General features: G+C 33.5%; 1 protein-coding gene across 2 annotated transcripts; it reads left to right on the forward strand.

The window, feature by feature from the left end:
• Positions 1–7,873: 7,873 nt before the first annotated feature.
• LOC129299025 (high mobility group B protein 10-like) lies at positions 7,874–16,401 on the forward strand. 2 transcript variants are annotated; one of them, XM_054937475.1, is made up of 6 exons: positions 7,874–8,244; positions 9,293–9,371; positions 9,682–9,801; positions 9,911–9,995; positions 14,132–14,484; positions 15,967–16,401. In XM_054937475.1, the coding sequence occupies exons 1-6, from the start codon at positions 7,931–7,933 to the stop codon at positions 16,057–16,059; spliced, it is 1,044 nt and encodes a 347-aa protein (XP_054793450.1). In that variant the 5' UTR covers positions 7,874–7,930; the 3' UTR covers positions 16,060–16,401. The 2 variants fall into 2 exon arrangements, with proteins under 2 accessions (XP_054793450.1, XP_054793449.1); XM_054937474.1 differs by having other exon boundaries at positions 7,876–8,244; positions 9,682–9,844; positions 9,933–9,995.
• The last annotated feature ends 205 nt before the right edge of the window (positions 16,402–16,606 follow it).

Consider the following 16,606-nt stretch of genomic DNA (forward strand, 5'->3'; position numbering starts at 1 on the left):
TTCATATTTACATCAATAGAAGATATTTACAAAACAAATCTACACATAATTTAGCAAAAGAAGTCCTTCAGTGGTCAACAGGACGTACAGCCTTAGCTACACTATCTAAGAGCAAAAATAACTTTTCAGTGAATAACGTCCCAATCATAATTTTTTCAAAATCAAAATTAATAGCTACACTATTTATATAATTAAAGAAAGAAAATTCAAATGTAAGAAAATTTTGTGAACTTGGAATAAAAATTCGATACAACTTCAACATTAACAAACTTTAAATTTATAATAACAAAGCAACCTTAACATTTGATCTTGACAAGTCAAAACGATAAAATAAATAAATAAGAACAACAATATTTACCAATTGAAAACTGTTGAATATAGAATCACCAACTAATAGAAATTTCATATTTTTGGAGATTTATCAGAACAATTCACAAACGTGGACACATAGTTCACGAGGGTACATATCCAAACGCAGCTTATGCCACGAAGACAAACGTGGACACACAGTCCACGAGGGCAAGTAACCAAACATAGCTAAAGCCACGAAATAAATGTGAGTACGATGCTCATGAATAATCATCCCTCCGTTCCACGTGTGTTGACCATCGCACTAGGCTAGCACCTCCTATAAATACCCTACTAGCTAGGTGTACTGTGGCACGCCAAGGGCTAACGAAACTGCCATTAGCAACTAGTGTTCTATATAAAGTCCCCTTTAAATTCATTTTCAAACATGTGAGAAAATCATCATTTTCAAAATAAAATTTTCATTTTCAATGTCAAATTTGCATGAATCATTTTTTCATAACAATTCAATAATTTTCAAAATAAATCCCATAAGTAAAATCCAAACTTGTATTTACTAATTAACTAAAATAATCAATTCTGGTAAAATAATTTCATGAAATAAAGTAATTTAATCAATAAAATATCTAATAGTCACATTGTTATTGTAAGAAAAAAAAAAGAATTTGCATAAAAATGTAACATTTTAATGAAAAAAATTTTTATTGAAATATTAGTTGGGACGCTATCCATTTACATGAAATTCCCAAAATTCAAGGATTCACCTTTCTATATCAATTAAATTTATCCTCCTCCAAATATCCTATAAATTAAAATTATATTTTTTAAATAAACTATCTGTAATTTCAATTATTTCCTCCTAACATCTCTACTATCAAATATTACTATAGTAAATTTGAAATTTTAAGAGAAAACTTTGCACATAAAATCCTTCAAAAGTCATAGCTCAACACTCCATTAAAATACTATCTTCTCTTAATCTTTTGGTCACACCAACCATGTATCATTTTCAACCCACGTCTTTCTCTTATATTCTATTTCCCAAAATTCTCTAAGGTATAAATAAATAAGTAAATCAACTTCCTAACTCCAATCCCTTCATTGAATAAATCAATCTTAACTTCAGAAAATAAAAGCATCACCTTCGACATTTCACATGACAGCTCTTAACCAGAATTTCAACTTCAATTTAATTTCTATCCTTCTCATACAGTCACGATAGCAGCAACCAAAAAGGAGAAATTGGATCCTCAATCATCAATTCAGTCATTCACACACAAAAACTATGAGAAATAAGTAGGCTCAAGACTTCTTTACATTCATTAATATTGGCATACATAGGGAGGAAGTAATGATAGCCGGTGCAAGAGAAGAGTGTCAGCCAAAAAAAATGAAAATTTAACAACATTTATTCACTAAATCCTTTACTCAAGTATTATTACAAACACCTTGAGAGCATTATTCAAATTTCAGTTCACAGTAAACCTTTCCATATTAACTTTCTTATCAACATTTAACTTAAGATCCCAATAAAATTATATAAAGTATCAACCAATTCAAATCAGCTATTAATTTCTTAAAAGATTCACTGCAGCAACAAGAAAGAAAAACAGAGGCGGAATCTTCAATCAAAAGAGGAGAAACAAGAAGCTTACCATACGCATGTGCAACGGCCAGAACTGAGGAGAAAGAGAGGTTTCGAGCGACACGCATATGCACGCCAACACTAAACAAGGAAAGAGCAGAGGAGGACGATAGGGGAAGACGATTCGGTGACTCAAAGGAAATTTTTGGATGCTCCATCTCTCTCTCTCTCTCCTTCACATGCTTTGTTTTTTTTTCAAATGGTAGAGGGATAAGAACAAAGGGTAAGTCAGTGACTAAGGACACACACAACAATGAGAGATTGCCTGAAGCTTCGAGAGGCACATGGGGAGACATAAATGGTGTACTAGATTGAGAGTTGAAGGATCTAAAAAATTTTTATTTTTCCTGACATGTGCGTATGAATGAGAGAAGAAGAAATATGAACATTAAAGAAATTGGGAATACTACAAGAAAAAGCACAAAGAAAATTAAAAAAAAAGATACAATTTTTTTTATAATTTAAAACAAAAATGAAACCATATTTTTGGTCGATAAAATTCAAACTTGTGACCTTCAAGTGAGCAACCAACACACATTTCATCAAGCCACCACTCACCATTTTCTATAAAACTAAAACAATTAAATAAAATATAAATTAGAAGAGAAAATTTATTTAATTTAAAATTTATGGTCATTACATGCTTAGTAGAATTCAAACTTTAGACCTTAAAAAAATATTTCTAGCAGGAGTTCCAATAATTAACCACTCTCCAGTTGCTATAAAACTAATTTAAAATTTAGGATCATTACAATACTAGTACAAATGATGATTTTGTAATGTTTTGCAAGGGTGGTTGGCCAAAGTATGATTATTTGAGGTAATATAATTACCCCTTGATATTGTTGTGAAAACGGGGTTTTGATGGCCAAATTGTATATATATGGTTGTTGTTGTGATGTAATTCATATATCAAGTTATGTGTGCCTATTTGAGTTGGTCTAAGTGGTTCTAAAGCTATTAGTACTATGTTATGAGTTTTGGACACCTTTATGTGTGTTATGGGTTAAAAATAGATCATTTTGGATTCAAGTGTCTAATTGTTAAATAGTTAAATACTTGGGTGTGAGACTAATGCCAATAGTTAGATGGTAAAATGTTATGAGCTACATGTGGATGCTTGTACTGTTCAAATCGAATGTCAGATGGTGAAATGGCTCGCTTTGAAAGTTGGATCTAAAGCGTTGTTGTGACAGTTGTTTGTTGTCATGATAGCAATGACATGCCGTAGTACAGGTTGTTCGCATCGTGGCGGATTGCACAATGAGAACTTCAGGTATTTGACTTTTTTGGGCAATCAAAAATGCCTCTTTTACTGCTTGTTTGATAGGTTATTTGACTTTTTTGCTTCTGCTAGCTTTTATAACTTATTTTAAACTATGGTTTGAGTTCAAACAGCTTTTCAAATAAGATTTTTAGAATCCCAATATTTTAAACTATCTATTTCTAAATCCTTAGATTGTGATGGCTTTATTTAGGGATTTTAATTAATCATGGTTATCACAATGATGTGTTAGAGCATTGTTCTGGTAATGTCAAGACATACATTACATCACAAGTGGCCTCAAGCATGACTTGTGACTACCCAATTTATCATATAACCATATCACATTTCTTTTATTACATGATATTTTAGTCAAGTGTGAGACATGAAATTGTCACTCTCCTTTACCAGACCATTACTTTATCGATCTCTGAGTGGATTAACTATAATAATGGAAAAATCCTTATCATTATAGTATGGCCATATATTTTCTCAGCCTTTTTTATCAAAAGGCCTAACAATATCTCTCAAGTAATGTGAGGAACAAATTCTATCTTGACCATTCATATTCCTCTCCATGAATATCACTAAACTCAATCATATCTTTTATGATCACCCAATTAAAGATGACTTTTGATTGGATCAAAGTTCAATGGTCATCATGTAGAAATCCATGAGGATTTTAAGGTATAGGTCATAGTGACATGGTTACATATGAGATAGGCTTATGACTTGTATCATGTGGCTTTCTCATAACAGGTTGGTCCAGCACCTTGTACCCTTTCAAGTACCTATAACTTTGATTTATATGTCTATAGTTAATCAAAGTCATACTAATCTTATTTCATCTATGATCCCTCATAGATGATTGACTATGGATATTTAAGACAATTACTGTAGTTCATCCAATAATACAGTTATCATAGTGAACCTGCAATTAATATGACAATAAAAAAATAATTAAATAACAATTTTTAAGGGTTGTAATTAACTTCTATGCTTTTGCTACTTTATTTAACTTGTTTCAAATTATAGTTTGAGCTTAAACATCATCAAAAAGGGTTTCTTAGAATCCCAATCTCTTAAACTATTCTTTTAACCCTTATATTGTGATAATCTTGTATAAGGAATTTAATTAATCTTGGTTATCACAATAATGTTATGTATCTCGTGTTCCATGTGTTAGTAATGTGAAGGCGGCCATTACATCCTACCCGTGATTGATCATCTTTTGTACATATAGGACTTAGAAGATCTCATTCAAGTTTGAACCATAATGGGACTTTGCTTGAATTAGAGAACTAGGAGTGAAGACATAGCATTGTACGTTGGTTTACGCTTGGACATCCTTGTGTCCACAATTGATTAGCAAGACAGTATGGAGAAATGTCTTGGTTAAGCTTCTGTGATCTAATTTATGCTTGGATGCTATTTTTATTTCTTAAGATTGATCCTTAATGTTAACTTGAGGTATGTCTAAGAAGCAATCCATACTTAGATTTTGTAAAACCTACACTTGAATGGATGAATCACTTGTTAGCCTTCAAGCCTGACTTATAGTGAATCTTAGTGCTAAACAAACTAATGAAGCTTGGTTTAAAGAGTGCCCAAGCGTGACTCACATTATAGATAGGCAAGGTACCTCTGTACACTCATTCACGCTTGGTACACAAATTACCCACATTTGTTTAGGCTTATAGAGAAGCTTGGTGCTTCAAACACATCATACACACTTGAACCCTGAATGGTCTATGCTTGGATCATTGTGAAGTGATAGGTGAGCTAAAGTGTAGAGAGTTCATCTATACTTGGATCACTCTTGTCCATGCTAAATGAGTGTTCTAATAGCATTTTATGCACTTTGCAGAAAAAGTGCTTTCTCTATCTTTGATCACTTTAGCTTGTCTCTAATGGTTATGATATGCTTTCTAAGGGTTCCAATAGTTTGAAAAACATTGTTCTATATATAGGATTTCATTCAACTGAGTAGATAATAATATTGAATGAGCATTTAGTGTCATGCATTGATTTCTTTCTATCATTATGTGAAAAATTTCTTAATTAGTTTATAAGTATTCATTGTTTTATATCTACTCTTTTCAGAGTTTGAGTTGAAAAAATTTGTTTTACTTTGTCTTTGAGAATCTTAGAAAGGATTTTCTAATTAAGAATTTGTAACAGCTTACTTGTATAAGTAAGTGTGTTGTTAAAAATCAAGACATTTGATTTCTTGTGGTTGTAATGCAATGGCAAATACCCATTAAAGCTTGTATTTATAGTAAAAAATCTCAAATGTGATTTTGAGGACTAGAGGTAAGATGAATCAAGATAAATCATTTTTATCCACTTCTCTTCTCAATTAAAAACTCATTTTTATCTCCAAACTTGTGTTTAAATTGATCTATATTTTGCTTCATCTTTAAGTTGGCAAAAAGTTTTTGAAAATTTTAAAAACACTCAATTCATCCCCCTCTTAGATGCCAATCTGATTCTACAATCAACTCTTAGCATAATTTTCTTTGAAATCATTTTCACAATTATATATGTAATTCTTTCCAAAACCATTTCCTACTTTACATAATTTTTTGAAACAAAACATACTTTTATATATACATATCAAAACCACATCTAATTTTCACAGAAACTTGCAAACTAAACAAGAAAGTAAAAGGATTAGATCACCCAGTTACCTCAACTCATTTATTCTCGAAAATGGTTGCCTATAGAATTTATCCACTCCTAAAGCTTCCTCTTTTCTCAAAGAATATTGAAGTATGTTTATCTACATATTTAAACATTACTTTGTCGATTACCACCATTAATATACATAGTTTTAACTCTAATTAGATAACTTAAACTCATAACTCCCATATTTAGCATAACCCAACCATTCATAACCTTTCATTTCAATTAACCTCCATTAAAATCTATCTAGTGGTTCACTTTGCTCCTAAACTCCCAATGTGAGTATAGGGCTCTTCCAACCCAAGAGCCCAACCACAAAACACCATAGAACTACTAACCCTAAGTATAGAAACTTAAATTAACTTTCAAAACTCTATTTAAATCAACAGATTCATTCAATTCTCCTTCAAGAATAGAAATCATTTGCCCCCAACACATAACCAAAAAGAAATTTGTGTAGAATGAGAGAGGAAGAAGATATAAAGCTTACCCACATAATTATATGTCCAAGATAGCTCCCAATTAAGGAAAAATTAAAGCCCTAATAGAGCAATATTGTGCTCCTCCATTTCTCTGTTTTCCTCTTTTGTTTTTCACTCCCATTGGCATCTATTATCAAATTTTGAATTGTTCATCACGGCGAATGATACATAAGCCCAACTTGTGATTTTGGGTCCTCTAACTAGAAACACAATTAATTCACAAATCCTAGCCCATCCTAAGGCTATCTAAACAATCCAACAAGTTCATTATAAATTTGGAAACAGAATTAACATATTAATACTCTAATTTACTAATTTGCCCTCAATTAATTCACAAATCCCAAACTAATGAAGTCATTGCTAATGAAGGGATAGGTTGTGTGAAAGAGCATTAAGATTCTATGACCAAAAAACCAAAAAAAGAAAATAATAGGAGCCAAAATACATCATAATAGAGAAATAAAGATATGACTAGCACAAATGAGATTCATGTGAGTACAACAAATCCATATTAAAGCAACATCCACATGCTAGAGAAATAAAGAAAATAGCAAAGCTAGATAGAAAACAAAAGGCAATATAAAAGGTGTTTAGACCCAAAAATATCCTATTGGGCCAGACCTATCCTTAAGAAGCCCAAAATAAAAAGGTGTGGACATAAATCCAGGACCCTTAAGGGGTCAAAGCTTAGTGAGAAGGGAGCGGCAACTTGGTCCTAGTCATGTAATCATGTTTCCAAAAATCTCAGAGCACTTTTTAGGCCACATTCCCCCTTTGCAGAGCACTTGACTCCTTTAGATGGCAAGAACAGTTATAACTCCTTTAAGGCAATAGAAATTCAAATTTGAATTAGAGGGCGATGATTTAAACTTATAAAAGTAAAATGCGTACAACAAGAGTTCTCTCTCGACAATCATCAAACTCAACCTATCAACTGATTCTTAATCAAGCCAAAACCTCACATAACGTGACCTTTATTCTCCATTTAGGCCATATAGATTCATTATTTTGTTTTTTGCTTCATTCACCTACATTATACATTCCTCGTGAATAAATGGTTACTTTCCTACAATTAGTATCACGTTTCTTCCTAAAATCTTATTAGCTTAGGCATTTCAAAAAAGTTGTGATAAATGACATTGGGAACCTGCAATCACGCACATTTGGCTCAAAGGAAAACACGCTTTAGAGTTGACTACTCTTCTCTTTCCTCTCTCTTCTCTCTTACAAGGTTGTATTTGCTGTACCTTGCATTTGATGAAAAGGATTCTACTATTTTATTCTCTGTGTGTAATTAGGTTATAATATAATATGTTTCTCTCCTAATACTCTCATTTATTGGTTTTTTTTTTCCTTGACAAAATCCAATATGAAATCCTTAAATCCTTAAAATCTGGCTAGAAGAAGGAAGACATTTAAGTTGTCCATAAAATAGCTCATGAATAACAAGTGTACGATGCTGAGGAATGAACTATGCCAAGGAAAAGAGAGAGAGAGAGAATAAAAAGCGTGACATAGAATTTTCATGTTTAATGTTAATAATTAATGCCATGCCTCTTTGTTCAGGCGGTGGTAGGAGGGATTAGGAAGGCATATGAAATATCTTCTATATTTTTTTCTTTCAACCAAAATAATATGTCGAATCCTAAGCCCCCGCGCGAGCCTCTGACAGCCAGTTTGGTCGATTCGCCCCTTCGGTATCACACTGCGAATACTGCGGAATCAGATGGACAGTCCTCAGTCAGAAGTACGAAGTACTACCCACCTGCGAACGCTCTCTATGAGGACCTCGCTAGCAGTTCGGACTTTTTCTGGAATAACCTTCAGGATTTCCACAAATCCTTAGGCACCACATTAAAGTGAGTGCGCTTTTAGTGTATTAATTATGCTGTTCAGTGATAATTTGCGGTATTCGTTGGAGTTATGGTAGTTTCTCTGCCCCCAAAATGTGTGCTTGTCTGGCATCGAATGCCATTGATGCGGGGCAACGATTTTTCTTTCATCTTTCGCCCTTCAGTGGATTTCGGTGCAGTATAATTTGTAATCTTGTGGTTTTATTGGCTAAGGACGTTCTTACTTGCAAATTTATGAATTATTAACTTTGGATTATTCGTTTCTATTCCGTTCTCTCTGTGTTTATTCATGATTTCGTAGTGGATTTCTTTTTGCTTGATTTTGACGTAATCCTTGGTGTGCTGGTTCATGTTTAGGAATCCAAGGAATTTGCTTCTGAGACACTAGCGCTCTAATTTATTTGAAACCCATGTTTTACATCTCAAACTCCATCCAAATAGCTTGCAATCTGGAAAAATCGATTCATACCCCTATAAAGATAACAAAAACCAGATTATTCATGATTTTTTACCATTAGTAGGATGGCGATTTGCCAATACCTTTTCTCTTTTACTTCTTCTGTACAACAACAGTCACAAATATAACTTTCTCAATTTATGAATTCTGCTTGTAAAGAATCTTTTATCTCCGTGTCTGTTTTCTGTTCCTAACCACTGAAAGGATATATTTTGGAAATAAATGTCACCATGATTGAGAACTCCCGACTTTGCCTTGAATTTATGCATGATATTTCTTTTTTAATGGTTAAGTGAGTGCAACTTCTCTTCTAATTGAACCTTCTGAAGGTGGGAAAGAAACTTTTAATATGCAACTTTATACAATAGAATCAAGTTGAGGTTGTGTAATTTTTACTTTTCTTTGATCAATTTGGGCTTATGCTCGAGGAAGTTGAAGCTTCCTTCTAATTGGCATTACACAGCTTAATAGACTGCAACCTTTGCTTTTCTCTTTATCTTTGCGTTTACTAAGACAAGTCTGAAAATGTGGTATGAATTGCAAATTACTCATACAATAGGTTAATAAAATTGACACTCTTTTTCCTTTTATGTTTAGAGTTCCAACTATAGGAGGAAAGCCACTAGATCTATATCGCCTTTTTATTGAAGTAACTTCTCGTGGTGGGCTTGAAAAGGTATGTATTGATTTTTCTTATACATCAAAAATTCATTCTTTAAGAAAGGTTACAAGAAAATCCAAATCTTCTTTTGTCATATATTAGAAAATATATGTTTAATTCATTCCTTTTCTCATATGATATTGATCAACTTGAGTTAGGCGTGAACGTAAGTGAAAAAGGACATTTTTGGTTGTAGTTGATAAGATGTTTGGTTTAGAGATTCTTAAATTTTTAACTTAACTGTGACTCAACTCTGTTGTCTTAAATATTTTTCTGAATAAATTATTTTAATTCTTCTCTTATGCATGTTCTTAAACTAACATAGGTAATTGGAGATCGTAAATGGAAGGAAGTGATTACAGTCTTCAAATTCCCAGACACTGTAACCAGCGCATCATTTGCATTGCGCAAATACTATCAATCATTGCTTTATGACTTTGAGCAGGTTTATTATTTTCGCAAGCAAGCCCCTTCTTTTTCAATGCCTGGTAAGAAACAACATTTGTTATTTCTTTTCTCTAATTATGATGCATCAGATTTTACTCTATTGACAGATCAGTTGTTTCATACGATCAGATTCTGGTAGCAGGAGCATATTGAGCTCAAAGGAAGTTGATGCTTTGAATGATTTTTTACCAGGTCAGTTTTATCAACTTACAATTTAAGTGTAATGGGTTTACTGCATTGACGTGTTATTGATTTGCCAGTAGTTATATATGGTTCCACTGAGAATAAAACTCTAGAATCAAGAATAAATAGTAGATTCTATGTCTTCTGCCTCGGGTGCTTGGGTGTTATTGTATTAAATTTATTAGATTAATTATTGACTTTGTCCTTAAAAGATTATCCCCTTAATTGTGGTCCTTCTACTAGAAAGCCCCTCAATTTGATTCCCTAAACATTTACAATCGAACTTTATTTATTTTTTAACTATTGGTTGACATTTATATGCTTTTAATATAATCCATCTTAGAGTGTTAGGTAAGGTAATGGTCAATGAAGTTGATTGTAAAAGCTGCTTCAGACTCCGGTGTCCAGTACATGGAGTAATAAATTTGACTCGACGTAGCTTTTGGTTGGTCTTGAATGTGATTTCCTGCATTTGACAAATTAACTTCTGAATCTTATTTCAAAGCCTCATATCTTCGCAGCTAAATTTAGTGACTGCTTTTTAGAATTGATTATGTTACCATTTGCCTATAAAAGAATAATTTATGTGAGGGTGGCACCTATTGAGGAAAAATGGTAGAAAATCGGTTGAGATGGTTTGGGCATGTACAAAGAAGACCAAGGGAGGCACCAGTGAGAAGAGTGGAACATATAACTTTGAGTCCGATTAAGAGAGGTAGAGGAAGGCCTAAGAGAACACTCTTGGAAGTTGTTGAACGTGATCTCTTAATTAATAATATTTCTAAAAGCTTAATAAATGATAGAGCACAATGGCGTCTTGCAATCCATGTAGCCGACCCCACCTAGTGGGATAAAGGCTTGTTGTTGTTGTTGTTGTTGTTGTTGTTGTTACCATCATCATTGATATTTGATATTCAATCAAGAGGTTCCACATATCTTCACATAAATGTTTGATCCAGAGTGTGATTTTCTGCATTTGAGAATCTAACTTTTGAATGTTGTTTCAAAGCCTCATGATTTTCATATTCCAACTTTACTTCAAACTGCTGTTCAAAATCTATGATGTTACCATCCTCATTGATGTCTGATGGGCAGGCATGGGGTTCCACTATTATTATATCATTAGGCTCTTCTGCAATAACTTCTTCAATGATTATGAGGCTATGTCCTTCTGCCTGACTTTGGATACCCTAACCTCTGATTAGACCGTCCACATTTTTGCTAGTGATTTGTCTGCTTAACCACCTCCTCAAAATGATGGTCAAACCATCACGTAAAGTTATTAACTCTATTTTGGACATATTGTATTTGACATTCCTTGGATGAGGCCCACATGAGTGATTTGCCCTTTCATGAGTGATTAGTGAGTCAAAACTAGTAGGAATGTCTGCAAATACCCATTGACAATGACAGAACAGAAGTAAATTGAGGAAGATGACGGAAACAATGTCTTGATGTGAGGCATTTGTGGCTGCTTGAGGCCCACATGCAAAAAGCTTGTCAGCATGTGAGGGCTTTTGTGGGTCACTCACAACAGCATAGCTTTAGTGGTAGGGTGATTTGGTCGTGTACTTTAAGGGGTGAATCTGTCATCTGTTTAGAAGACTAGAGGTGTGGTTTGATGTGGATTGTGGTAATTCTTAATTTTTTTGTGAATTTACTATGGAGTTTTGTGCGGCTTTAAGGCATTGATGGGTGTATTTGATTAGCTGGGTTTGTGGTCAATTATATCTTATGTAATGCCTATTTTTCTAAATAAAATGAAAAAAGAATTTGGGTTTCAAAGTACCATATGGCATTGTTGCCTATGGCTTGTATCTTTTGATCATCCTAACTTGACCAAAGTGAAGCCACGCAGGGTTTAGAAGTCTATCATTAGATGCTGTGTTTGGATGTAGGTTTGTTAACATGGACAACGAGAAGGGTGTCATGCACCCCTTCACTATGTTCAAAAGGTTCTGGTCATTTTAATCCTAGTCCAATCCTAGTCCAATCTTCATCTTTTGTTCCATGCAGCATCTTGCATAGCTATTCAGTGTGTCATGTGGCTGTGAATAGTGGTGGGTGACGCACCATCTTCTATTGTTACTTTCCCAGAACTAGTCTCTGCCACCTGTCTTGATCTGTGGTGTCTGATTGTTCATCCTAAGGCCATAGGTGAAGCTTTGAAAATTAGTGAATAGTGTTAGTATTATAAAACTTTCAAAAAAAAAAAAACACTTTTAGAAGTTATTGATCGAGACTTTTTGGTTAACAACATTTATAAGAGTTTGGTAAATGATAGAGCATAGTGGCGTCGTACAATCTATGTAGCTAATCTGAACTAGTGAGATAAGGCTTGTTGTTGTTGTTTGGTTAGCATTAAGAAAGACCTTTCTTTGATGCCTTGTTATTTTTCTTCCTGATTATGACCTTCATTGTCACTCGGCATTTCTTTCCTGAATATGACTTTCATAATCACTGGGCATTTCTTTCTATCTGCAGCCTTCATTGCTATTGAGACTCAACTCTTTTGTAATTGTCCCTTCATTGTCATTTCCCTTCTGATGGCGAGTGACCAACTCTATGAGTGATGGCAATTGTACATTTGCGCCCTTCAATTTATGGCTTGTCTCATGGGATTCTAGTGGCAATCTTGTTGCCATGGTCCCTATAGTTACTCTACCATTTATTTGCAATTAATCAAGCTAGTCTAACCTTTATCAAAGCTATGCTAAGCTTCACCAGTCAAATATTTACATTGTCTGATTTTTTTTTCTTATATCCTATCTTTTCTTATGCTCCCTTGATTGATTATTTTTAATTTTCTTTGTTGCATTTTGATGTGTGGTTTGAAACTTAGGTTAATATATATGTATATGTGTGTATATATATATTACTGAATAAAAGAATCTAGCACTAGATTTTGTTTTATTGGCTGCTTATGGGAAGTAGATAAAAAATTCTTGTTGAAATTGGGCGCAAAAGTTGATTATTCCATTCACAATCACGACTATTTATATAGGTTTAACCACAGCAATCTCGGTTAATCCCTAGGATAAGAATAATATCAAATATATTTACAAAATCTATCAGAACCCTATATAATAAAGGATAAGAAATGTTAATTAAAGCTGTTCAGCCAATTAGTTGGAAGGCTAATACCCCCGACCTCAGATAAATTTTTGGTTGTAAATGTGCACAGGGATATTGGGAATCCTAACCTATACCGCTGTTCTGCCCAAAGTGTTATGTAGAGCATTGAAATATGGTGACCAACGTTGGGCAAATGCAGTGTTGCCTTACTGTCATGGTCCTTCTAAATGGACTGTCTTTTACTGCTCCTTCCATTGTTCATCTTCCTCATTAAAGAGAATGAGGAAGTAGTTGTAAGGAAGGTCAAGGAGTTTGAAGTATGGGATATTCCAAATGCACTGAAGGTAGTCCTTCAAATGAGATTGATCCTTTTTCCCAATGATGTGATAACAAGGGACATATTACATGGTTGGCGCCACTCTTTGTATTCCTTCTCAGTAACAGGGACCATGGGGTAGATATCCATCAGTTGCTTGAGATTTTTTGATGGTTCCAAGAGGTCCCACGGGGTGTCCTCCAAATCATTGAGCATGCTGTCATCCTCCTTAGCCAAGTTTCTATTAGCTGCCCCTTTGAAGCCTAATAGGCTTGGGAGTCTCTATATGAAACTTGCTTAACCAAAGATTATTGGTTTGTCTACAAGACACCCTAAGTCTGTGTGTTGCACAACTCCTTTTTAGTATTTGCTCAGTGCTAACCATTTGGTCATCCATGGTCGTATCCTTCTCATTTTTGGTAAGAGGTTTTTGTTTCTTTTTCTTCTTCCTGCTGTCTGGGGACATCCCCTCGGAAGGTCTGTTCGGCTGGACGTTCAGCTTGTCAGGGCTATCTATTGGCATGCGATAACAAGACGTGCACAATTTCTGAGAGAGAAAACCTAAATAGTCAAAGAGCCTTCTCTGCCTTTTCATCAGTTCTTTTGTCAAATTGAATTTCGTCTCTTGAAATACAAATTGTTATTGTTAGATAAATTGTACCATCAATTTTCTCTGAGCTCACAAATAATGATAAAGAGAATGAATATCTGCTTTAATATAGCTCTGATGTGGATTTCATTATCTCATATGCAGTTTGTCCGCTCCAGCAGCAGCTTGGCTCTTTGGTGCCTGGTACCATCGACTTGAAATTTGATGGTGGGTATGTAGTCACTGTGAATCTGGGTTCTGACCAGCTGAAAGGCGTGCTGTATCACGTTCCTCTCAATGCATCACAGACTTCTGCATCCATACCTGCTTCTGTGAATCGAAAGAGATCAAGGTTGGGTTCACATGATCCTTCTCGGCCCAAATCAAACAGGAGTGGCTACAATTTCTTCTTTGCTGAACACTATGCCAGGTTGAAGCCTTTATACTATGGGCAAGAGAGAGCAATTAGTAAGAAGATTGGGTTTTTATGGAACCATCTCACTGATGCAGAAAGACAGGTACGAATGCTCATTTTTGAAACTAAATCTCTGGCATGGCCAATATTCTAAACTCCACATTGTGGTACAGAAAGTTCATGATCATACCTGGGTATTTCATACTGATTTGCTTTTACGTTGGTTGCCATTTGGAGATCCATATTTAACTGATAGATGTTATTTGGTTTGGTAAAAATTCAAATCTCATTTTATATCGTTAAATGTTCTGCCGTGTGATTTTAACACTTTCACCTAGTTTCCTAGATTTTTTTTTTTTTTAACCAAAGAATTAAATTTAAACATGATATATGCATACTCGTCAGATTGCCATGATGTGCTTGTGTGGAAGCCTATAATAGAATCCTACAAAATGCTTGGTGCCTGCATACACTTTCTTGCCGTAAAAGGAGTAGAGATGCGAAAATTGCTCACACTAAAACTTTCAATGTGGGTTTGGTTTTCAATTTACTGAAAGTTTATTTGGTGAAAATTCATTTAGTAAAAGTCAATTTAGTAAAAATCAGTTGTTGTAATAAAATTTATATTTGGATATATTTTTTTCAAAGTTAGTTTGGTATGCTGAAAGTTGTTTGGTTTGTGATAGTGAAATGTGCTTTTTAATATACAATTACTAAAAAAATATTGATTTATGGTAATTTGTAATTTTTATTATATAAATGTAATATATATAAAATATTTAAAAAATGTGATAAAAAATTTAAATAACATAACTTTTGATCTATGATACTAAAAATTTGATCTCTAGTTATTTGTATTTTTTTAACTTGTAATTTTAAAAAATGTGATAAAGATTTGTAATTTTTATTATACATTAATGCTAAAAATTAACATGATTAATTCTTTAATTTATAATGCTAAAAACTTGATACCTAATTATTATTATTGAAATAATAATTATATTCTTAATGAATTAACTATTTTTTAAATAAAAGAATAAGAGATTAAACTTGAAATAGTATGATCAAAAAACATTCTACTTTTCAAATTTACTTTTTAAAAGCTTCAAATAGTTACATTTTAAAAATTCATTTTTAATTACTATTTGAATGTACCTTCAGAATGTGCTTTTTTGCAAAATATTTTACCCAAATTTTCAGCTTCTTGAAAGTAAAATTTTGCTTTCTGAATATGAAAAACAAGAAAACCAAACGGACCCTTAGTATGAAATACTCCCTACGTTTTCAAATATGAGAGAATTTCAACTACCTCATAATTTAAAAAAAAAAATTATGTTTGGACTAAAATGCCATTATAATTAATGTATACTTTTTCCCTCTAATTTTAATGGTACTATCCATTTATGAGAGACAAATTGGGAAAAATATAATTAATGCTTCTTGAAATTTGTAGTTTAGCTTATAATAAAAATCAAAGAAACATAAGATAGTTTCTCTTATATTTAAAAATGGAGTAAATATGTTATAGTATCTTTTATATATCAATGAGTGTATTCTCATACAATCTGTGTAACTCTAATGCCAGATATATCAGGAGAAGGGAAGAAGAGATAAGGAGAGATACAGGACTGAAATGGAGGAATACAAAGCATCCAATAATTTGAGTCCTCAGCAGTAGGCCTCCAATGTGGGGAAACCATTGCGCTATTTAGAATGACTTCAGTTTTGTACTTTGTTCTTCTTGTTGACTTTCTTTTCCAGTAAGGAGATGCCCATGGGACAACCAACCGTGGGATCATACAGGTGGGAGGTATGATGATAGGGTTTGTGAGATTGGTTGTATCTCTTTTAGGGTTAATTCATAGTAGAAGCAATTCTCTTGTTTAGCTCTTGGTGCTTCATTATTCCTTCCCCAGCCTTGCTCTTCTATTATTTATATTGGATCGGCCATAAGGCCCGGTATGTAATCCCATTTCATGGTAAAAGAAGAAAATAGGTATGTAATCCCGTTTCACACACACATACTAGAGTCGGTAATTCAGGCAGGTTGAGTTTATTTGGGTTGGGCTCAATTCGGGTCAGGTTTATTCAGATCGGGTTTAAAATATCTTACCCTCTTAAAAAAGCCTATGCAATTAAATTCGACTTAACTTTTTAGGTTGGGTTTAGACTGGCCTGTCAGACTTAACCAAAATTATTTACTTTACATATATATGAAGTTAAAA

Source organism: Prosopis cineraria, unplaced genomic scaffold (assembly GCF_029017545.1).
Source record: "Prosopis cineraria cultivar Desert tree isolate PC_DT_omini unplaced genomic scaffold, ASM2901754v1 PC1007, whole genome shotgun sequence".
Taxonomy (NCBI): Eukaryota; Viridiplantae; Streptophyta; class Magnoliopsida; order Fabales; family Fabaceae; genus Prosopis; species Prosopis cineraria.

Bases quoted from the DNA above. Each gene is read 5' to 3' on its own strand.
- LOC129299025 (XM_054937474.1), top strand. From the start codon at position 7,931: ATGCCATGCCTCTTTGTTCAGGCGGTGGTAGGAGGGATTAGGAAGGCA. The intron at 9,996-14,131 runs GTCAGTTTTATC...TCTCATATGCAG, and splicing joins TTTGAATGATTTTTTACCAG to TTTGTCCGCTCCAGCAGCAG. The intron at 14,485-15,966 runs GTACGAATGCTC...CTCTAATGCCAG, and splicing joins TCACTGATGCAGAAAGACAG to ATATATCAGGAGAAGGGAAG.